Here is a 24,347-nt window from a genome sequence, read left to right as displayed (position 1 = left end):
CAGATCTAGACTGTCATACACACACATTGCCAGATCTAGACTGTCATACAGACACATTGCCAGATCTAGACTGTCATACAGACACATTGCCAGATCTAGACTGTCATACAGACACATTGCCAGATCTAGACTGTCATACAGACACATTGCCAGATCCAGACTGTCATACAGACACATTGCCAGATCTAGACTGTCATACAGACACATTGTCAGATCCAGACAGACACATTGCCAGATCTAGACTGTCATACAGACACATTGCCAGATCCTAGACTGTCATACAGACACATTGCCAGGGGTAGACTGTCATACACAGACACATTGCCAGATCTAGACTGTCATACAGACACATACCAGATCTGCCAGATCAGACTGTAGACAGACATTGCCAGATCTAGACTGTCATACAGACACATTGCCAGATCTAGACTGTCATACAGACACATTGCCAGATCTAGACTGTCATACAGACACATTGCCAGATCTAGACTGTCATACAGACACATTGCCAGATCCAGACTGTCATACACACACATTGCCAGATCTAGACTGTCATACAGACACATTGCCAGATCCAGACTGTCATACAGACACATTGCCAGATCCAGACTGTCATACAGACACATTGCCAGATCCAGACTGTCATACAGACACATTGCCAGATCCAGACTGTCACACAGACACCCTGCCAGGGCTAGACTGTCACACAGACACATTACCAGGCCTATACTGTTACACAGATCCAGACTGTCATACAGACACATTGCCAGGGCTAGACTGTCATACACACACATTGCCAGATCTAGACTGTCACACAGACACCTAGACTGCCAGATCTAGACTGTCATACAGACACATTGCCAGATCTAGACTGTCATACAGACACATTGCCAGATCTAGACTGTCATACAGACACATTGCCAGATCTAGACTGTCACACAGACACATTGCCAGATCTAGACTGTCATACAGACACATTGCCAGATCTAGACTGTCATACAGACACATTGCCAGATCTAGACTGTCATACAGACACATTGCCAGGTCCAGACTGTTACACAGACACCCTGCCAGGGCTAGAGCGTCATACACACACATTGCCAGGGCTAGACTGTCACACAGACACATTGCCAGGCCTAGACTGTCACACAGACACCCTGCCAGGGCTAGACTGTCACACAGACACATTGCCAGGGCTAGACTGTTACACAGACACCCTGCCAGGGCTAGACGTCACACAGACACACTTGCCAGGGCTAGACTGTCACACAGACACATTGCCAGGGCTAGACTGTCACACAGACACCCTGCCAGGGCTAGAGCTGTCACACAGACACATTGCCAGGGCTATACTGTCACACAGACACATTGCCAGGGCTAGACTGTCACACAGACACATTACCAGGCCTAGACTGTCACACAGACACCCTGCCAGGGCTAGAGTGTCACACAGACACATTGCCAGGGTTAGAGTGTCACACAGACGGGACGATTGGCTTCCCCACCATCTAGAGACAGGACAAGCTCATGGTTATAACATGACGCGGTGGTGGAGTGTCCTACTCAACAGTGTACATAGTGTGTGACTCGACATAACCCCAGCTACTTACACGGAGACAAACACAACTACTAACCCGACACTAACTACATCATAAGGTGGCATGCACGGGCGCTCAGTTGGCTTTCACGGAGGTCCATCCACGGAACGGCGTTTGTCCTCGCCCGCTGACGTACACGTTGCTCGTCTCAATGATGTCGAGGCGGCACGCAAGGACTGAGCAGGGAACGGATTGGTAGCCATACAATTCATCCGTGTAGTGAGTGAGTTGAGTTTCATGCTGTCATGGAAAGTGTCATAGTTTTATGACGATGTGTCATCTTGTGGCAGGTGATGTTCAAAACAAATCAAGTCACTCACGTGTACGACCTTCATTAAACGTAGTATGAAGCCCACACAAATGGAAGGTCAAAGAAGGAAATGGAACCTGCTACAGTTACCACGGAACGCCTCTGTGCGAATCGAATAAGCCTTTTCCGGAGCTGTAGTACTGTAACTGACTAGCGTAAACGACGCTGTTACTCACTCACTCAGTTTCCATGTTTTTCCCGTGAAAACCAGACTTACTCATCACGAATCAATTCCACAACCTGTCGCTCTACTAAGTAATATCGCTTCAAACATCTACCTCATACGATTTGAAAGCCGCTTATTCTACGAGAACCTTTCTCTTTTGATCCTATTTTCCCGAAATGATATGAGTTACGCTGTGTAACATTCAGGGATTAACTATATATTGCTATATTGCTAGGTTAATGAACACCCGATACTTCACTCTGTCGTGGCTGGTGGGTACTGCAGCACATGGCTTTACAGCTGTAAGTGTCCCCCAACTTGTTTGGAGTGGTATATCGCCACCACTCGGGTTCTTCTTCCACTGCAGTCGCATCTCTCATCAGATGAACAGCACGGCGACCACTCATGTAGTAAAATATTTTATTACCTGAAATAAAATGTGAACATTGTCCCCGTGGGCCTAGTCAGGGACATTGGCTGTAGAATACACATTAACTGGACAATACCTGGAATCACGTGACTGGTCAGATGACAGTCACTGGTAGTCATCAGAATGTATCATACGAGAACAGTGAACAATCTCCAAGGTTTAAATGACAGTTTGTCGGAAGGGAGGTTTTGTCATCCAACGAATGTAATTTTGCCACCATATAAATGTGTAATAACTGAAACAATCGTCATTGTAAGACACAAGTCTTTCACTGTATGTACGAGGGACTCTAAACGATCGCGCCATCGAGGTAGCCCGTTGTCAATGCACTGTGTAACACTTCACAGGATTGCAATGTTTGAAAGGAATTTATCCATCCATTCTTCGAAGGGTAATGTCTATTAAATGTTTCAAACACAGAGCTGCCATTTCAGCCGATAACTAAGGCTTCAAATAGTTTATCGTGCAGCTCACCCCTTTAAACACCCTTTTCAACTGCTTGCCACACCGACACCCGTTTCTTATTGAAGGCAATCCATTCAGAGAGCTGTGATCTGTCAAGTATGTACAGCTCGAAAGAGATGCCTCAACTCTCTTTTAAATAAGGATTAAAGGGTTTCTTATGAAAGGAAACCACTTGATGAGATTGTGATATATATGCACACAATATTATAGGTTGGACAACAAAGTCATTTTGAACTTTTTGTGGCATATATTACATTTTTTATGTAAAAATTCCACAACGCCAAGGCTCCTGTGGTTAGTAGTCATGGAAATACTGAAATAGTGAGTGCGTGAGTGCGTGAGTGAGTGCGTGAGTGCGTGAGTGAGTGAGTGAGTGAGTGAGTGAGTGAGTCACATGGAGTGTTGTCGGTATAAGATGTTTGTCACTTCGGTGAAACCCCGGAGTATAGTATGGGGCTGATAAATCTAAAAATAACAATCGATGCAAATCTGGGATTCGAACCCCTGATCATATGTCATGTAAGCAACTCGACACTTTTGACCATTTGGCCATCATATGTGGTCAGCGTGAGATCCCAACTCTGTTCCTGCTTCCGTGACGTCACTGTTCCAGTATTCCTCCGGGACATTCAATAAGCACTGTTGTACCTGCTTGGTTCTAGCGGTATCTCTTGACAGAATGACTGGGCTTTGGGGTACTATAGTGTTCGTGGCGTCAGCCGGGCTCTCATGGGGACATCACATGTTGGTCCTTGAGACATCCACGATGCACACCAGTAACAATGTTCTATGCATCTAAAGTGATAGTGGGGGCGTCAGGTGATAGTGGGGGCGTCAGGTGGTAGTGGGGGTGGTAGTGGGGGCGTCAGGTGGTAGTGGGGGCGTCAGGTGATAGTGGGGGCGTCAAGTGATAGTTGGGGCGTCAGGTGGTAGTGGGGGCGTCAGGTGATAGTGGGGGCGTCAGGTGATAGTGGGGGCGTCAGGTGGTAGTGGGGCGTCAGGTGATAGTGATAGTGGGGGCGTCGGGTGGTAGTGGGGGCGTCGGGTGGTAGTGGGGGCGTCAGGTGGTAGTGGGGGCGTCAGGTGATAGTTGGGGCGTCAGGTGATAGTGGGGGCGTCAGGTGATAGTGGGGCGTCAGGTGGTAGTGGGGGCGTCAGGTGATAGTGGGGGGCGTCAGGTGGTAGTGGGGGCGTCAGGTGATAGTGGGGGGCGTCAGGTGGTAGTGGGGGCGTCAGGTGATAGTGGGAGCGTCAGGTGGTAGTGGGGGCGTCAGGTGGTAGTTACGACGTCAGGTGGTAGTTACGACGTCAGGTTGTGGTGACGTCAGGGGATAGTGGTGGCGTCAGGGGATCGTGGTGGCGTCAGGTGACAGTGACGACGTCAGGTGATAGAGGAGACACCAGGTGGTAGTGGAGACGTCAGGTGATAGAGGAGACATCAGGTGATAGATTGATAGAGGAGTTTGTCACACCTTTGTGTGAATGTGTGTGCACAGATGTGAGTGTGTTATTAATTACATCTTTGTGTGGATGTGTGTGCACAGATGTGAGTGTGTTATTAATTACATCTTTGTGTGGATGTGTGTGCACAGATGTGAGTGTGTTAAATTAATTACATCTTTGTGTGGATGTGTGTGCACAGATGTGAGTGTGTTATTAATTACATCTTTGTGTGGATGTGTGTGGAATAGTGCTGGTGTGTTATTAATCACACCTTAGTGTGAATGTGTACACATACGGGAATGTGTTATCAATTATATCTTCGTTAGGGATTTGACACTGGGTAGTATTTCAGCTAAATATACTCATGGAAACAAATAAAGGAACACACGAAAGCGCAAGTGTCCCTATACTCTTTTCCGGGTTTCTTGCCATGCTTTATATTGCACTGTGGGTGCAAATCTGGAAATAAATAAAGGAACACTTGTACTTTCATGTTTTCCCTTGTTCGTTTCCATGAGTTTATTTCCTCATTGCAAAATCAAACCTTTCTTGAAATCGAAACTAAACTATCTACTTGAAGCAAAGAAAAAAGACATCTTGCAAGTGTGTATTGTTGTGACAGACAACTTAGTTTTAAACGGTTGGAAGCATTAGTATTTTGTCTCAGTCGGCGCCAGTTTATTTGTTTTCATCAAAACCCAGCCCCATTATCAGCCATTCATGAAGTGAATTATTTTACTTTATTGGCTGTTCGGCAATGTTGCAACCAAATAACTCTAGTGATCTTGATGCTTAACATAACATTATGATCAGACACGATGTTTTATTGATGAAGGTGACACCTTTCTTGTTAGGATTTCCCTTGGAGATCTGTATCATGTAGGAAAGAAATTCAAGAAAACACATCCATTCCAAGCACATATTATTTCACAGGTAATCAGTTTCATGGGCGTTTGTTTGTATCTTGTATCAATGAAAATCTTTAAACTGGAATCTTTATAGTACTGATGACGTGGTAAATATTTCAGTATACACCCACGTCCATTACTGCAGTCTGAGTTTAAACTCATTCATTTGTCGAAGTATGCGATGTTTATTCATGATATTAAAATATGTCATCACAAAACAGACAGGACGTACAGTTAGTACCAGTGTTATATGTATGTACAGATCAACCTAGCTATGGGCGCTTCGTCAACTCCGCTACCTGGCTGACTTAATTGAAGCTTTTGAACCGAAACATTCTCCCACTGCGAACACTTTCCGAACAGATGCATCTAAACCATGAATATGGCCTATCGAGTACTGGTCAACCATCTATATCGATAGGCAACTACACGTTCTAATTTATATTTTAATGGACTTGATTGATTTTAAAGTGAGCATGCATGTGCACGCGACCCTAGCTCGTTCACCTCCCAATACCTGAACGGCGGCAAGATCAAAGGACCGGGCGCGTTGGCCAGGTAAAACTGAGGTAGAGTCTTAAAGCGACTGTACGAGGAGCAAGCGAGCGGAGGGGAGGAGATCACCAATCTGGTCGAGGTAAGCGCAATTAATCTGTCACATATCGCCAAGTTTAGCTTTCAGCCTAGCGATGTTATAATTCAGATATAGCCCTGCCACATGACAAAGGCCTTCAGTATTTGTACATTTCTACAATTTGCCTCGTTATCTATGCGAATGCTTTGTTCTAGGGGCAATTCCGTTGTTATCCAATGTACATGATAAATACAACAGTTATCTGTTGACTGCGACGTGGGGTGGGAACCTATTTAGTACACAAGCTCGGGGGTTTAATGTATGGAGAGAGAGTTAGCTATGTCATCTACACATCATATAAGTTGAAGTCAATCGCGCCTGAAGAGCCCTCGTCCATCACAATGCTTAAAACAGTTTCATAACAGCTGCATAGCCAGGTTCGTTAGCAGCATATTTACGGTAAAAGGTGAGAACTCTTACTAATTTAATCTCAGTAAAGGTGGATATTGTACTATCAATTTAATAATTATATTCGAATACATTTTTTACCATTATGTACCAATTACGTGTCTTTTGTATGTTTAGTATGTAGAGTATCTTAAGAAATATATTGGATACAGTTTTACAGTTTTAAATATTCTGCCTCGGGTATGTTAATATCATTTTTAGCGGGTAGAGTTGGTTCTTGTACACAATGCCACCGTAGCGGCCACCCCGCGGGTCTGTGGTATTGGTGGTGGTGGGTGGTATTGTTGTGTAACAACCTACAGATTTAATGTAGCTTACAAAGTAATTCATGTATAAAAAGAAACAAATGCGACATAAATAATTTTACAGAAAGGCAGATTCACAACAATTTGAAAATAGTGTTTTCGGTATATTATGTTTCACAAAATGTCCCCGGACTGCAATTTCTTTAAATGAATGAAAACATACAAGGAGATTACTTGTAATTTAATTTTCACCGTGGACTTTATGTAGTGGCGCTTTTGATATCGTTACAGGCATGTCTCTTTATGTCTATGTAGTGCTTCATACGCTCAACGCGCGGTCATAGAAAACATATTTTAGTTGAAATTGATACTTTGCTGTTAAGGCAGCACTGCAGTACATTTCACATATAAACCACAAGGAACTATTAACAAACACTTTAAAGAACATAATAACTGAAAACCTATTTAATTTTTTATCATCAAAACATAATGTTAATTGTAAAATATTAACGCACTGCTTGTTCAGCTGATACTTACACCGTCGAGGTGAGCTACGTTAGGTAGACGCTGGTTCGTCAAGCATACATGATTGGAAGACGAACATCCTTTGTCAATTCCTGAATACATTCTACAAAAAATTCAAACCCTTGATATAATTACTCCATTTTGTGTTAGACCATGACGCATAAATATGAAATTTTAACCTGTAGCGAGGGTTGTTTCGTCCCAATAGTAGATACGGTTTGTAAATAATTCAGACATTGTCAGCTAACGTTTCTTAAAAACTGCCTCCATTTCATTCGTAATTCCCAAAATTCTTTAGTGGAACTAATTACCACTATTAGCTGGCACTGGGGGAATATTGCTCCATCACTGCTTGTTGTTTCGGCACCAGTAACACCGACATACGTATCCAACATGTTAATATCCTCCACCGTTGTGGTGTAATTGCCTTTAGAGTTCTCCGTGACGGGTCTGCCATTGAGCATCTCCCAAACAGGAGTTCCAGGCTAATCTGGGATTTCTTTACGATTTGCACAATATTTCCAAAAAATTTAATATTTAAAAAAATGACAGTACGAAATTCGTGAGGATTAAAGGGTTGTTTATAAAGCCAAAAATTACCCACGTCCACACATCTCCAGTCGTATTTATTCAGAAACTTTCAAACCCTTACATATAAAGACAGACTTGGTGCATATATTTCACATCGCACAGTTCAGAATCTATAGTGGGATCAAAATAACTGATAATCGGGGAAAGTCTAAAAATATTTACATGCAAAGAACTGTATTCTATGTGTTTTTTGAGTGACATTACTTGATATTGGATTAAATCGGTATTCGGAATTTTTCAAGAATTTAATTTCGAAAAAAAAAATTTTTTTCAGGATGTTGTGTTATAAAATGATTGAAGAAATGTTTTTGTTACGAAATGATTTCATATTCATAACATTATGCATTTATATATTGTCAGTTTGAAAATATTTCAAGTATTTTCTGGCACTCATAGTCTTTCGTTCCTGTATTATCAATACTTATTTGAAATTAATGTACAATCACATAGAATACAAATAATATATATCTGTCCATGTTTTGTCTGTTATAAATTCTGATATCGTACACACCATACCCCTCACCTTTCCTAAAGACACACGCACCACTCACGTATAACAAGTAACTGTGTATAACTGTACTTCAAGTATTCTTGACAAACGAGAAAACACGTAAATATTTTCTGTCTACTGGAGTCGTATTGTAGAAATAACTGTCAAACACACCTCGCTAAGGAAACGTATAAGACTGTAAAACGTCACAAATTAACCAGCTCGGGTTATTGTTTAGTGAAAGTACGTAAATCTTACACCAGAAAATCAAAATGGAAACTGTCACAGTATCGACTCGCACCATATTTGAAGCGATCACACCAGCTTTCATCTGGCCAATCTCTCTACCCTGACATAGGTGGCCCTTGGCCTGGGGGCTCTCACATAAAGATACGGCAACAGCGCGGCCTGAAGACGTGGACTTACACTGACAAATCTCACCCCCTGTCCCAGGGACACAGGTCTCCCTCTCACATCATGTCACCTTCCTAATTACCCCGCTCACCAAAACCCCGGGGATGCAGCCTAACATTTTATTGTTGTTTTATTTCAGATATTATTTCCCTTTGTGAGGTCTTTTCCGAGGTCGGAAGGCCCCCGGTAGTATATATAGTCTTTGTTCCGTGAGAAGTAAATCCCTCGTCGATTTGCACTTACTTTGTGTCGATTTGTCATAAACTGTAGATATTTGTGATTGGATAATTATGTGTTTTCGTATTTTGATATTGCATTTGGAAATAGTGTAGATAATAGCCTCGCCCGTCTAAAACCGGATACTCGAGGGTGTTGGTTTAAGAGGGTTCTCATCATCTGGGCTGTGCAATTTGTTTTACTCGATGCATTGTTTGAGTGGCTGACCGGTTTTGAATTCCAGATTCTGTGTCCTGGTCTGTCTCCGTCTACAGGCACTAAGCCAGTAAGGACAGGGGGTGGGATAAAGGGCTATATCTAGACTTGGGTTGGGAACAGTACATCATGGACGGCAGGAACAGATATCCTTTAAATCTACATCTCTAAAATGTTAAGAATTTACCTACGATTTAGCAAGAGGTTGTGCACATGGGTGGGGTATATCAGAGAGACATGGGATCATGTGATATATTAAGATTTGGAATAAAATATTTATAGAGACATGAAATAATCTGATTATCGAGAGACATAGGATGATGTGATATATTAAGAGAGATGTGGAATGCAATATCACGAGAGACATGTTATAGTCTGATATACCAAGAGTGACAAAATATAAGAATGAGGATTTATCAGGTGGAACCAAGAACATATGTATATGTGATAATGATGAGAATGTCTACAGCTGTTACTCCGTGTGGCGGTAATGTCACGTAATACGTACGAGGACTAATGATATGATGTGACACAGGGCATACGTATGAAATACGGATAGCCACGGTACAGAGCCCTTTGTTTCTCGATGGCGTCATCAGCCCCAGTCAGGGTACATCCCTCTAACGTTCCCTCGACCCCAGAAACACTACAATGTGGCGAGTGCATGATCTGATGCAGGTACACATGTTTAACCTACCCCACCCAGAGAGTATCATTCCGGGTGGATCCTCCGAGGATACCCTCCTCGGCTATAGTATGTCAATACCTGCATTAATCCCTCCCCACAGGCCGGACAAGACTGCCAGTGTAGGCGGTTAAGCGCCTGTCGCGTCGTCCATACGCCGCATTACAAATCTTAGGACTACGTTAACCTGCATATGTGCATATGTACACATGCATATGGCCGTGCATGCCAACATGGGGCCATTGTCGTATTTTTCTGACGACCTGTTCTGTAGGGTAAGTAAGACACAGTGTGCCACCAAGTTATATGTAAAGCAACGTTACCGGTGTGTGTGAGCGACTTTACCGATGTGTGTGAGCGACGTTACTGATGTGTGTGAGCGACGTTACCGATGTGTGTGAGCTGACGTTACGTTACTGATGTGTGTGAGCGACGTTACTGATGTGTGGGAGTGACGTTACCAGTGTGTGTGAGCGACGTTGTTTGAGTGACGTTACCGGTGTGTGTGAGCGACGTTACTGATGTGTGTGAGTGACGTTACTGATGTGTGTGTGCGACGTCACCGATATGTGTGAGTTACTGATGTGTGTGACGTTTACCAGTGTGTGTGGACGTTACTGATGTGTGTGAGCTGACGTTACCGATGTGTGTGAGCGACGTTACTGATGTGTGTGAGCGACGTTACTGATGTGTGACGACGTTACTGATGTGTGAGTGACGTTACGACGTTACTGATGTGTGTGTGGCGTTACGTTACCGACGTGATGTGTGTGTTACTGAGCGTGAGTGACGTTACGACGTTACTGATGTGTGTGGAGCGACGACTGATGTGTGTGAGCGACGACGTTACTGATGTGTGTGAGCGACGTGCGCGACGCTACTGATGTGTGTGAGCGACGTTACCGAGTGTGTGTGTGATGTGTGACGTTACTGATGTGTGTGAGCGACGTTACCAGTGTGTGTGTGTGTGTGTGTGACGTTACTGATGTGTGTGAGCGACGTTACTGATGTGTGTGTGTGTGTGACGTGCGACGTTTTACTGATGTGTGTGATGTGTGTGACGTTACTGATGTGTGTGATCGACGTTACTGATGTGTGTGTGAGCGACGTTACCGGTGTGTGTGTGTGCGAGCGACGTGACGTTACTGATGTTACTGATGTGAGAGCGACGACGTTACTGATGTGTGTGTTTACTGATGTGTGTGTGAGTTACTGATGTGTGACGTTACCGATGTGTGTGGTGACGATGCGTTACCGATGTGTGTGGAGTGACGTTACTGATGTGTGTGATCGACTTTACTGATGTGTGTGAGCGACGTTACCGGTGTTTGAGTGACGTTACTGATGTGTGTGAACGAAGTTAACGGTGTGTTTGAGCGACGTTACTGGTGTGTGAGCGAAGTTACCAGTGTGCGCTAGACACATCGCTGTAATACACTATGCCCGGTTGTGTGAGATGTTGAGACTGGGGACACATTGTGTGAATGGCTGAAACTCGGATGTATCATTGACAAATGTCCTTGTTATGTATAAGACACGTTGTCCAGCATATTTGAGGTACATTGTCCGTGACAACCGAGACCCGTTGCCCAACATATTTGCGAGCTGTGCTCCAGCACTTCAATACATGCTGTGAATTTCTGCGTGCGACAAGTTGCTGGATGTTGTATGCTTGAAGCAGTCTCTGTACGTTAACAGTAACTGACGCGCGCACCATCTACTCACAGCATGTTAAAGAACACACACATTATAATGGAGGTGTGTTGCAATACAACCAGCCATGACAGATTAACTACAATGATATGACAAAAATCTTAGGCTCTATACTTCTTTTCAGTAGTATATTGACGTGAGTATAGCGTTCTGCCTATTGCACAGATGAGTATAACATCGTCTCTGCTATGGTAGAAGCGTTACTGGGGCAGCTAGACGCACAGTCGACTCCTCACTGTCCTCACGCTCTTCACCACGCGAACTATACACTGTCACACCAACCTCTCGTAACCATGTTTTCTCCTAACGTTTACCCATTTGTTTTCCAAACCCAGTGGTCGAAATTAATATAATGTTTGTTAAATAGGGATATCATAAACAGGAATTGGTCAAATCCAGTTACAATAAAATAAATGAAGATGTTTTAGGGCAATTCAAAGGTAGACATCTCTTCTTATTGACCTTCTCTGGATCATGCTTCATCACTGGAATGGTTTAACAGTCTCTGCAAAAACTAATTAACTTACTTATATACCTTATAGCCATAAACCTGCGGATCTGTAAAACGCCTGATGAATAAGAAAAGGCAAATTAACAATTCTTCTTGATATTTAGAGTTTGATTTCGAGATGCCCAAGGTGCGACTGTACTCAGTGAGTCAGCGGGGGGCGTAAATCGTGCCCGGAAAGGGAGACAACTTTGTTATTTCACTACCCGCCTATTATGTTCATCTGCGGTTCCTGCTTAGCCAGGACAGAGAATGGGACAGGTTGGTAACCGCCGGGTTGGTTTTGTCCTGAGATAGCACTCGGCTCGGGTTTCCAGTCGTTTAGTACTTTAATGACACATGGCGATCAGGGCGCGCATCAGCGCAGTAATCACAACTGACAACGTTATTTCAGTTAACAACTCAATTGAAATTACCACACAGCTCAGAAATAAGAAACGAGTTGTTAAATGGCAGTTTAATTGAATTACAACCATGCCCGATTGTGTTAGTTCTTGAGACTGCGACTTACAGATGGGTGTAAACAAGGATAATTAGGGACTATGGACATACACCAATCTTCAGCGGATTGAAAGCGCAGGAAATTCCCCTGTGATGAAGATGCTAAAATATGTGAGGCAACGTTGACTTATGTGCTTTCACGGAGCACGATGACAGATTGAAGGACCACTCTTACTTAAAAACACATCTAGTGTCAATGGTTATTGAGACCCAGGCCGGCTGACTGATTACACCCGTCAAGGTGTTTGTTTGTTAGCGTGTTTGTTTGTTTGCACTCAGCAATATTCCAGCTGTAGAACGACACCTGTAAATAATCCTGTCTGAACCAGACAATCCTGTGATGTACAACGACAAAGGGGATACGCTTAGACACATACATCATCTTTTGACGCATCTCACCACCTTAAAGCCACTTCTTGCAACCAGTGATTTGTCGCTGGAGACGAGTTTAAGGATATCTAGTATTTATATCGGGAAAAGACTGGCGTTCAGTAAATTTGTTAAATCCGTTCGTCGTTAGTCTTCACCATGAAGGGTGGGGGCTGACTTACAGTCGGAGGTTAACCGTTGGTTTCCATTCAGGTTCTTTCACCTGACGTTTTTGTTACAGGGATGGAGGCCTATCCAAACTTGGTGGTACTATTCGTTGCCATGGCCACATGGTGTTGTATGACGTCATCGGATGACATCAGACTTCCGGTCCCATGCACAGGTAAGCTACCATTGTTATTGTGACACAGTACAGTTTTGGAATTATGATCCAAAAGCGTGTTCGGGTGAGATGTGCTGATTCCATTAGAAGCCCGCTCCATTCTCAAACGCCACATCCAGAATTGGACTGTTGATAGCATATTCAGCTCATACTGTGTATATATACCCCTCTACATCTGGCTGTATTCACTTTTAGCTTGATAACGATGTAAGAATCTACATCGAAACGTCGCTCTATGCAATAAATAAGAAGTTGTCATCCATAAAGTTGTATGTTTCATTTTTGAGTCACCAACTTCTAGAATGCCCATCAAACAATTAAAATGTATAAATAGGTTTTCAAATTCAAGACAACGGACAATTTGTTAAGCTGTCAAGTTGTGCAATTATTGAGGTTAAATTCGAGATTTCTGTGTTTCTAAAAGGGCTACAACCTCGCAGTGACAGCCCCGGGATTAAACAGAATCTTATAGGCCTTTTGGCGTTCCAAGTGTGAAAACACTGGTACGTCCAAGCCTGTTGTTAGCCGAGGCATGCAAGGCTGTACTAAACGAAGAATGTTTTTGTCATCTAGGATTATGGGAGAGCGGAAGATGAAATCCCTAATAATACCTTCGGAATAAACACGCCAGTTAATACCACGTTTACTCTCCGATACGTAATAAGTATATGCAGAACCCTTTGTGTAACGGGGAAATATGAAAACAATTTTAAAACCACGTGCACCTTTTGACTCCTGTTTACAAAGTGCTTGAATTGTTCATGTAAACACGCCAATGAAAGTGTCATCAACGACATCTGGTTTTGTTGAAATTGAGGATATGTGATAATCAGATGCTCTGTTCCTGACAACTGTGTGTACCTTGATTGTAGTCAGTTGTAATGTCAGTGCTTCATATTGGATGGATGTGTTTTAAACGTCGGTCTGTCCTATTGACCTTTCACGTTGTAACTGGTATGAAAAGACCTGGCGATCCGCTTGATAGTTTGCAGAAATGTCTAAGATATTTAGACATGCCCTACCAAGTCACAAATACGGCAATTCCAGAAAGAAAGCTATTAGTAATTAAGGTTTGTAACAATGAACAGTGGAGTCTATTTACTCAGGTTAAACAAAATTTGTCAGCTATCGTTTCGTTTCGAGACCCTGGCGCACTTTTTGATCCGCACGTTGACACTTTCTGTCAGCAATGTTGCTGCTGTTGACACTACTAATTATCTCCTTCACAGGTAGAGGTCTGTCATAATACACTGTTGATAGATTATAAACCTAATATCTAGGTGTCAATGGGGCTTGTAGTGCTAGAGGCATGCTTCGTCAATTGAATAGTTAAATGAACCCGACTCCGCACCAAATTTAGTTGACAATTTAGATCAACCGGACTCTTTGTCAATATTGACTGTGGACCGCTATTCACGTCTACGTCGTTCAGAGCTATAACCTGTCTACTGGCGACTGGTTCATAATCTTACCAACCGCCTTTTATGATCAGCTACAAATGTGAGTGTGATAGAGAGGGGCCATATTATCATACATTATTAATATATCATCTCAGTGTTTATTGAGGGCTTTGGACCGGGCTTTGTTTCTTTTCGTGCATTAGATATCTGAAATCACTGGAACACAGCTTGATGGAACCGATACTGCTACGACCGTGAAAAAAGGGCTTAAAAGGGACCTACGCTCTGAGAATTTGGCAGTCGCAGCAGATTGGATTCAAGTCGCCATAACGCTGATGTGCTTATCTGTTGACCCATTTTTAGATTTTACGACGATGATTTTGGAATAGGTTCCGGTTAATGATTAAAATTAGTTTGTGAAAATGCAAAATTGTTTTTAGTTTCTGTGCAAAAATGGGAAGTCACACTCGCAACATCTACAGATACAGCACAGCCGACATATCTAAAAACGAGAAATGATATTAAAGAACGCATACTGAAGGTAACAATTTAGGGAACATTTAGTGTATATACATGTCGGTACATTATAAACCGTTCTTGGCCACTGCGAGTGTTGGCACTACCTTTACGTAATTGAAGCGTTTGGTGCAATAGTGGACTAACCATCACTACCATTTTCGAGAAAATCGACATGTTGCATTTGTCTTTGAATCAAAATCTTTTACAACGAATTTTATAATGTTTTATTGTTCTTTGACGGTTAAAACACATGGCAGCAGCTTAACAGACCTCGGCTCGAAACAAGTTGATTATATGGATTTTATATAAACGTTGAAGTCGAAATATTTAGTTAATATTTATTAATATTAATAATAATATTATTATTATGAAATAGCAGTTTATTGCGATTTTGCAGAACTTCTGCAGTTCTCAGTCAATTCAGTGTGAAACACGCTGCTGATGTCTGGACGGAATGCGTGCTGTGGGGTTTCACACTAGTCTCCTTCATAGGCTGGGCTTGTCATAGACCTTCATAAGCGTACGTGCAGCACACTTTGACGGAACCAAGCTACAAATGGTGACATATTCGCTGACAGCGTCTCTCCTCTTAAAGAGGAGCTATTTATATGATTGGCCGTTACCTACCGATCGCTGCACATTAGGTCACGTCTGAGAATAGTATTGTGTAAAGAATCAGGTGATATAAATAAGCATCAGAACAGACATCCACTGTGTGAGTTGATTGAGTGGTGAATGTTCTCAGATGGACGGATAGACATTGTAGAAAGTGGAAATCCGTGAGTGGGTGAGTGAGTTAAGTTTTACGCCGCACTAAACATTATCCCAGCTATATGGCGGCGGTCTGTAAAAAATCGAGTCTGGACCAGACAATCCAGTGATCAACAGCTTGAGCATCGATCTGCGCAGCTGGGAACCGATGACATGTATCAACCAAGCCAGCGAGCCTGACCACCCGATCCCGTTAGTCGCCTCTTACGACAAGCATGGGTTACTGAAGGTTCATTCTAACCCGGACCTTCACAGGTAGACAAGCATGGGTTACTGAAGGTTCATTCTAACCCGGACCTTCATGGGTCTGGAAATCCGTGAACGTGTTCTCTGATAAAGGATCGAAACCGTCACTCATTTCAGTTGTACTCAGCTTTCTACCAGCGGATACCGCTGTTTCTGTGTCTACGTCTGTGGATTGGTTAGGACATAATTTGTATTACAAATGCGTTATTCCCAAGAAAAATGTCAATACATAATTGTCTGCCAGGACGTTGTGAAAATAACTTGCAACTCAGGATTTCTGAATGATCAGAGGCCGATTTACCTACAGCTTGCAGCAAATGTCTGTAAAAATCCCCAAACTGCTATTACAAATTCCCCAGTTCAGTTTATCTAACAACTAATTATATGGCAGATATTAATATGATTTAGATGATTAAATATACAGATATTTTGTGCGGCCGAGGGGATCACAGCACATACCGGCATGACAGGGACGCAATACAGTTCTCACAGTTCAACTACTCGTGTGTGACCTACAGAGAATAAGAATGTTTGAGTATAAGGCGTTTATACAATGACGTTTTAACGAGGTGCATCTCATCCTTGTCTGAAAATGACAGTGTGCACTGACAAGCCACTCCATGCTGAAGGCGAGATTTTCCGTCGTCGTGTAAGTTAACCGGCCAAGACGATTGAGTCGAGAGCCCTCCACTTGTAGTTACAATCAAATACACCCTTTGTTGTCAGCTAAATCATAGATGGTCTCAAGTTATTGGTTTTAACAATACTCTGTTGTTTTGTGAAGTGTCTGAATGTCCCATAAGCAAACACTCAACAACGAGTTAAATACAGAATGATATTCAGCATTATATTCATTTAAGACGGTTAATGTCCATGTCTATGGTTATATCTTCAAAATGAGGAAATACAAACGGTGTCTAGCTTTGAAGATGGGCGTATACTCTTGTCAAGGGAATAGTTATCGTGATTTAGGTGAGTTTCTGTTTGTATACATGGACATGCAAGGACAGCTGCTGTCTGTTCTGCTAAAGTAGGGGCTTTCAATATTATATATTTATCATTCTTTTCTTAAATTTCGAGATTACACACTTGACTGCATAGTTGTCGGCGAATTTGATCATAGATAATGTTCGACACTTCAAAGGCATTTCTTCAATAGGTTGCTATAATCTATTCAGAACGAAAAATGTCAGCTTTGGCAAGAATGTTGGGAAATGTCGACTCGTATTTTTCACGTTTAAAAAGGCGCCTTGGGTAAGATGCTTGTAAATAAACGTTCAACTATAACCCAACAAAACTATTTAACTTTGCGATACATTGTAACCACGGGAAGGTACATACCAGTGACAGTACCCCTGACACCTCTCCCCTTGTCTGTCTACCCGTAAAACAATGTCCATATGAAAACATCAATATAATTACATTTGTACGGCAAAACAATAATGTATTGACTGAATACAATTGTGGCTGGATTTCACTTGATATCGATAACAATTCTTGGTGGGCCATCACGTGCCACCCCAATAAGACAGAAGACTGTCTGGGGGTACAGACACCCCACACTACCTCCAGCCACATCTACCCACAACTAATCTCTGATTAATACAGATGAAGTATTTGCTTCTCAGGTTACACATTTTCCACCGACAACAAACAGCTAGCTTTGTTTAGGTAGTGTGTCTCGGGTTCAAGCCCGGGCGCCGCAACACCCAACAACTGGTTCCCCGTCCAGTGAGCGTGACACGACACAAAAGTCCCTAGAGGGTTGTCCCCAGTTAGAGTTATCTCACCTTCAGTGTGGAGAAGTATTTGTGTATTTAATCATATTGGTATGACATTCTACAAGAATGTGTGAGGAGTTAGGGTTGCCTACCCTTACAAGTACGTCCCCCAGAAACTGCCGTCACAGTCTCTGATGTATATACCTCTGATTTTCCATTTTGCTCCCCCCATTATTTGTTAATAGAAACAGGTAGATATATTGGAATAAAAAAAAGACGATAGAATATGTAAAATGTGTGACTTGAATCTAATTGAAGATGAATATCATTTTCTTTGTGTGTGTCCAGCCTACCACAATTTAAGAAATAAGTATATTAAGAAATATTACTTTGAACATCACAATATTTATAAATTTATATCTCTATTAACCTACTCTAGCAAGGCACACCTGGACAAGTTGTCAATGTTTCTATACCAGGCCTTCAGGACTGACTGACTGACTGAGTTTAGTTTTACGCCGCTTTTACCAATATTCCAGCAATATCACGGCGGGGGGACACCAGAAATGGGCTTAACACATTGTGCCCATGTGGGGAATCGAACCCGGGTCTTCGGCGTGACTGGCCTTCAGGAGAAATGTACTCTCTACTGCCTAATAACAATACAGTCAGTACACATGTACTATAGGCCTGTGGCCTCTTAAGTGCAAATAAAGACTTGGCTTTTCCAACACAGTATATTTATCTCCATTCTACCATAGTCGTGTTATTAAGATTTAGAAAAAAAATAAATCAGAGGTATATAACATGATTATTTACCTCTGAATGACTTAAAATTAACCAATCACAATCCGGTATTTACTGAAGTCATGATAGAATACTAAATACATGCACTTTTTTCACCTTTTCACTTTCCAGCACACTGTATATATCCTGTAAAACACTGTATATATATATACCAACACTACATATGTTTTGCCAATGTCAAGCTTCCACTGTAAATTGTACATTGTATTATGTAATAATATGTTTAATTGTATTTAGGGAGAAGGCGATCATAAGTGGTGCACTTGTGTCTAATCCCGTTGTCATTTGGACAATAAAATATGTTTAAACCAATACTAAATAATCTTTCCACATAAAGGCGGATGAATTTCGGCTTTTTCAGAAAGTGTTAAAATCTGACATCGACAGTGGTTGGCGGTCTCTCTCTCTCTCTCTCTCTATTCTGTATTTATGTACACAGTTGTCTCGTCTTTATTATTCGGTAACTGATAATAGTGGATAGTGGTGTAAAATATTCAACAAAAGTACATGATTGAATCTCTCGTATATGCTTGAGATTCAGTCCCGGTAGAAAACTATGAGTCATACACCCCCAGCACGGCTGACATCACAACAACACCACTTGAAAAGATTCAAAGGGCTCAACAAGAAGTTGACCTCTACCCAAAGGTCAAAGACCTTAACTTTCAGAAAATTCAAAACTTTTCCAAGTCTTTTCCCCTTCACAGTGAACTTCTTACCATGATCCCCCCGTGTTTACCAGGGCCACAAAATGGCAATGAACGCACGACACAAATTGGGTCTGCTGTTGTCAACCTTAGTTTTACTTAGTCGTAGGTCGACACAATTTCCAGTTTGTAACCTGCGCTTTCTCTTGCTAATCCCAACCCCTGTCCCGGGCGTAGCATCAATATCCTCCCCCTCGCCACAAAGCATTCCGCTACCAGTTGCCAGGACCGTGAGGTTCGCCAGTCACCCCAAATATTCTCCTGGAGGTATCCAATTGTTTTCTGTGAAGTGTTTCCCACACCTTCAGACGTGTTCGTCAGCATGCAATATACGCTGTGTTTGATCAAGGCTTCCTTGTGGCTTTGTTGTGGAAATATATTTGTCTTACCTATCTGTGATATACCGCATATAGCTGGGGCATGGGGGCTGTCCGTCACCAGGCTTGGGGTTTATACTCACATTAGTTGTTTGGAGAAACGGAGCTTTCAGTTAAAAAGTAAACACCCACATTTTTTTGAGAGGCTTTATCGAGAAACATAGCTTCAATTATATATAATAGATGGAACAAAGCCAGCGTGTAATGGAAAAAGACGCTGTTTATTTATTTGTTCATTTATTTATCATTTATTCATTCATTCATTCATTTTGTTACATCATCCTTGATATTCCATGTACATCTACATTTCATGCACAGTTACAATGTGAAGGATTTTAAGCTTTCGTGAAACGGGGTTTTTTCCCTAGCAAATCGAGTCGTTAATGAACGAGATATGTTTATTTCTTCAAAAAGGAATTATGAATACCATATTCCTTTAACACTTGCTCGAAACAAATGCTGAGGGTTTATCTTGGATTTAAAGGTAGAAATGTCTGAATATTGTAGGAAAATATCCGAAGTCTTAAATACCTATAATCATAACTGGCCATAGACAAAACTCGGAAGAAGTTCATTTGCATTAACAGTATGAAAATAAATAAGTACTTGGTGCATATTTAACTTACCACAATGTTTGTTTTTACCCGTTTGTACACACTTAATTATTGACTGTTATCCGAATTGTTTTCTTTTATAATATGCAATTAGAAATTGTCCGACAAACACGTACATGTTCACATGACTGCCGTCTAGGGAGGAATACGACCAGTTAATGGCTGGACTCTTGTGTTTGGTATCGAGACTAGTCACTGGGAAACGTTGATATATTTCCCCGTCAGATTAACACATCAGCCTCCCGTGTTCACAACACAACCGTACAAGTTGATCTGACGTGTGCCCTCTGCATTATATCGATATCACCGCGATAACATAAATAAATCACTATTGAAAATATTATACTGATCAAAGTCGGGAATTGTAATAAACATGGCCTCCTTGAGAGCCTGGAGCAGGGTAAATGCGTGTTTCTCGGTGTGTGGGTTTGTACACTCGGCAGGCTCACAATGCACGTCTGGTATCTCGGACCAGCACTGTCGGATACGTGAGCAACGAAATTGGACGATTGGCGGAGAGTTGGATGAATTAGTGGCTGTTTTTATTATGGGAGTTGTTCTGGCCGTGGCGCGGAAATAAGCGAGACTGAACAGTACAAAGAAGAGCTTAGGGAATCAATAGAGGGAGGCCAATCGGCTGAATGTAAAATACTCCTTTTTTCACTTCATTAAACTGGTGTAAGTTTCTTGTTATAGGACCAAACCAAAACCAAACAAAGTGTCTCCTCTTTGTTGCGCTCTCCGTGTATGTTATTGTTTCGTTTAAATGCATTTGAATTATTGCTTACATCAAGGATATTCAATCCAGGAAAAATGCAATTTGTTAATTATGTTTTTTCATTAAGTGTGACTTTATAACAAGTCTAATGTGTGCACATCTGCCGCGGTCTACAGTGGGTAATTATTGCTTTGTCGGGGACATCAAAGAGTTAGTAGTCTGTCCCACGTACATGAGAGGACCGTCTTGTGGTCGGGTGTAGTAGATAAACCACAGCGTTATATGTACAGGTTATCACAACGAGAAACTGACTTCACAGATATAGCGTGCTTGTCCGAGGCTGTGACAGTCTTCTCCTATGAACAGCTGTCATTCACAGATATAGCGTGCGTGTCCGAGGCTGGGACAGTCTTCTCCCATAAACAGCTCTCATTCACAGATATAGCGTGCGTGTCCGAGGCTGTGACAGTCTTCTCCTATGAACAGCTGTCATTCACAGATATAGCGTGCGTGTCCGAGGCTGGGACAGTCTTCTCCCATAAACAGCTCTCATTCACAGATATAGCGTGCGTGTCCGAGGCTGTGACAGTCTTCTCCCATGAACAGCTCTCATTCACAGATATAGCGTGCGTGTCCGAGGCTGGGACAGTCTTCTCCCATGAACAGCTCTCATTCACAGATATAGCGTGCGTGTCCGAGGCTGTGACAGTCTTCTCCTATGAACAGCTGTCATTCACAGATATAGCGTGCGTGTCCGAGGCTGGGACAGTCTTCTCCCATAAACAGCTCTCATTCACAGATATAGCGTGCGTGTCCGAGGCTGTGACAGTCTTCTCCATGAACAGCTCTCATTCACAGATATAGCGTGCGTGTCCGAGGCTGTGACAGTCTTCTCTCATGAACAGCTCTCATTCACAGATATAGCGTGCGTGTCCGAGGCTGTGACAGTCTTCTCCCATGAACAGCTCTCATTCACAGATATAGCGTGCGTGTCCGAGGCTGTGACAGTCTTCTCCCATGAACAGCTCTCATTCACAGATATAGCGTGCGTGTCCAAGGATGTGACAGTCTTCTCCTATGAACAGCTCTCATTCACAGATATAGCGTGCGTGTCCGAGGCTGTGACAGTCTTCTCCCATGAACAGCTCTCATTCACAGATATAGCGTGCGTGTCCAAGGTTGTGACAGTTTTCTCCTATGAACAGCTCTCATCACAAATATAACGAGCGTGTCCGAGGCTGTGACAGTCTTCTCCCATGAACAGCTCTCATGAACAGATATAACGTGCGTGTCCGAGGCTGTGACAGTCTTCTCCCATAAACAGCTCTCATTCACAGATATAGCGTGCGTGTCCGAGGCTGTGACAGTCTTCTCCCATGAACAGCTCTCATTCACAGATATAGCGTGCGTGTCCAAGGTTGTGACAGTTTTCTCCCATGAACAGCTCTCATTCACAGATATAGCGTGCGTGTCCGAGGTTGTGACAGTCTTCTCCCATGAACAGCTCTCATTCACAGATATAGCGTGCGTGTCCGAGGATGTGACAGTCTTCTCCTATGAACAGCTCTCATTCACAGATATAGCGTGCGTGTCCGAGGCTGTGACAGTCTTCTCCTATGAACAGCTCTCATTCACAGATATAGCGTGCGTGTCCGAGGCTGTGACAGTCTTCTCCTATGAACAGCTCTCATTCACAGATATAGCGTGCGTGTCCGAGGATGTGACAGTCTTCTCCTATGAACAGCTCTCATTCACAGATATAGCGTGCGTGTCCGAGGCTGTGACAGTCTTCTCCTATGAACAGCTCTCATTCACAGATATAACGTGCGTGTCCGAGGCTGTGACAGTCATGTCTCCGCACACACAGATATAGAGTGACCACACTCAGGAGCTGCAGAGCAAATTGTAACATATCGACAAAGCATACATCTCTCAGTTCACCTATAGAAAATATAATCTACATTAATGTTTGATGACGTTTTATGATCCTGTGGTGTAATCTAACAAACAGCTTAAGGGATTATAAATCTACAATTTTCCAAGGTTGTTTGAGTAGACAATAATGTTCAGTGCCAACTCAAGCTCTGTCGAAGCGCTATCTTGTTAAGTCCGGGTTAAGTCCTTTCTCAAACCGAACTTACTCTTGTCTCCGTCCCGGGGCGGTGGGTAGCCTAGTGGTTAAAACGTCCGCTCGTCACGCCGAAGACTCGAGTTCGATTCTCCACATGGGCACAATGTGTGAAAAACCAAACTCACACTTCTGGTGGCCGTCCCATCTCCGTGTTGGAGATCAATCCCATCTCGATTCCCCGAAGCGGCGAGTTCAACTAAACGCCTTCCATACTGTTGGTGTTGGGCGAGGACGTCAACAAAAGTCCCATCTCCGTGTTAGATCATATGTTCCATCTGTTCGATTTCCATGGGGGCGGTGGGGTAGACCCCGAGTTAAAGCGTTGGCTCGTCGCGCCGAGACTGTGGGTGAATCCCCACATGGGTACAATGACGATGCAACATTTCTTGGTGTCCCCGCCGTGATATTGCTGGAATATTGCTATAAGCGGCGTTAAACCAAACTCAGTCAGTCAGTCAACTTCCATGTACAAAACTCCGTGAAGATCCGGGTTAGAATTGATCTTCAGTAATCTATGCTTGTTGTAAGTGGCGGCTATCGGGATCGGGTGGTCAGGCTCGCTGACATGGTTGACACCTGTCATCGGTTCCCAATTGCGTAGAACGACGCTCATACTGTTGATCACTACATTGTCTGATCCGATTATTTACAGACCGCCGCCATATAGCTGGAATATTGCTGTGTGCGGCGTTAAACAACAAACCAACCAACCATGTACAACATTGCGCGATATTTACAGGTGCTTGTATTTACGCTAATGTTGTCACGGAGTCTGTGATGAAATACTTGTACTGAATCCTACAGATCAAATTCAATGGCGTTCTAGTCCAATGGGCTGTGTGCTTGGTTTAAACGGATTGTTCGGTTTCGATTCCCTGTGGGAGAAGCCTCTGACTGCTGCTGTTGTACGATGGCGCCACACTGTGCCCGACAGGATATACCTTATACGTGGCGGTCTGGCAAGGCTCGCTTTCGGCGCCCGTCCGGATGAGGTTCAACTGTCTGTCTATACAGATCGGTGTCGATACATGCATTTAAGGCTGAGTATACGTGTTCGATATGCTTCTACCAGTCTCCAAAACAACGTGACGTGGGTCACTGAGTGTGTTCCACCCGCACCGGCTCACCTTTCTGCGCCAATTCACTGCGACTGTCATT

The 24,347-nt window shown here is 42.9% G+C and overlaps 1 protein-coding gene across 1 annotated transcript in view; it reads left to right on the top strand.

Moving 5' to 3' along the window:
- The first annotated feature begins 5,714 nt into the window (after positions 1–5,714).
- The window catches only part of LOC124273920 (thrombospondin-type laminin G domain and EAR repeat-containing protein-like), a 31,824-nt gene continuing 13,191 nt past the window's right edge, over positions 5,715–24,347 (top strand). Inside the window, exons 1-2 of the mRNA XM_046709262.1 lie at positions 5,715–5,957; positions 13,077–13,178. Coding sequence (XP_046565218.1) covers positions 13,079–13,178 — 100 coding nt within the window. The 5' untranslated portion in view covers positions 5,715–5,957; positions 13,077–13,078. The remainder of the gene's footprint in view (positions 5,958–13,076; positions 13,179–24,347) is intronic.

The sequence above is a fragment of the Haliotis rubra genome, unplaced genomic scaffold (genome assembly GCF_003918875.1).
Source record: "Haliotis rubra isolate DU_JTF1 unplaced genomic scaffold, ASM391887v1 Scf186, whole genome shotgun sequence".
In the NCBI taxonomy this organism is placed as follows: domain Eukaryota; kingdom Metazoa; phylum Mollusca; class Gastropoda; order Lepetellida; family Haliotidae; genus Haliotis; species Haliotis rubra.
Note: the sequence above shows the minus strand (reverse complement) of the source record. Positions and strands in the feature narration are given on the sequence as shown.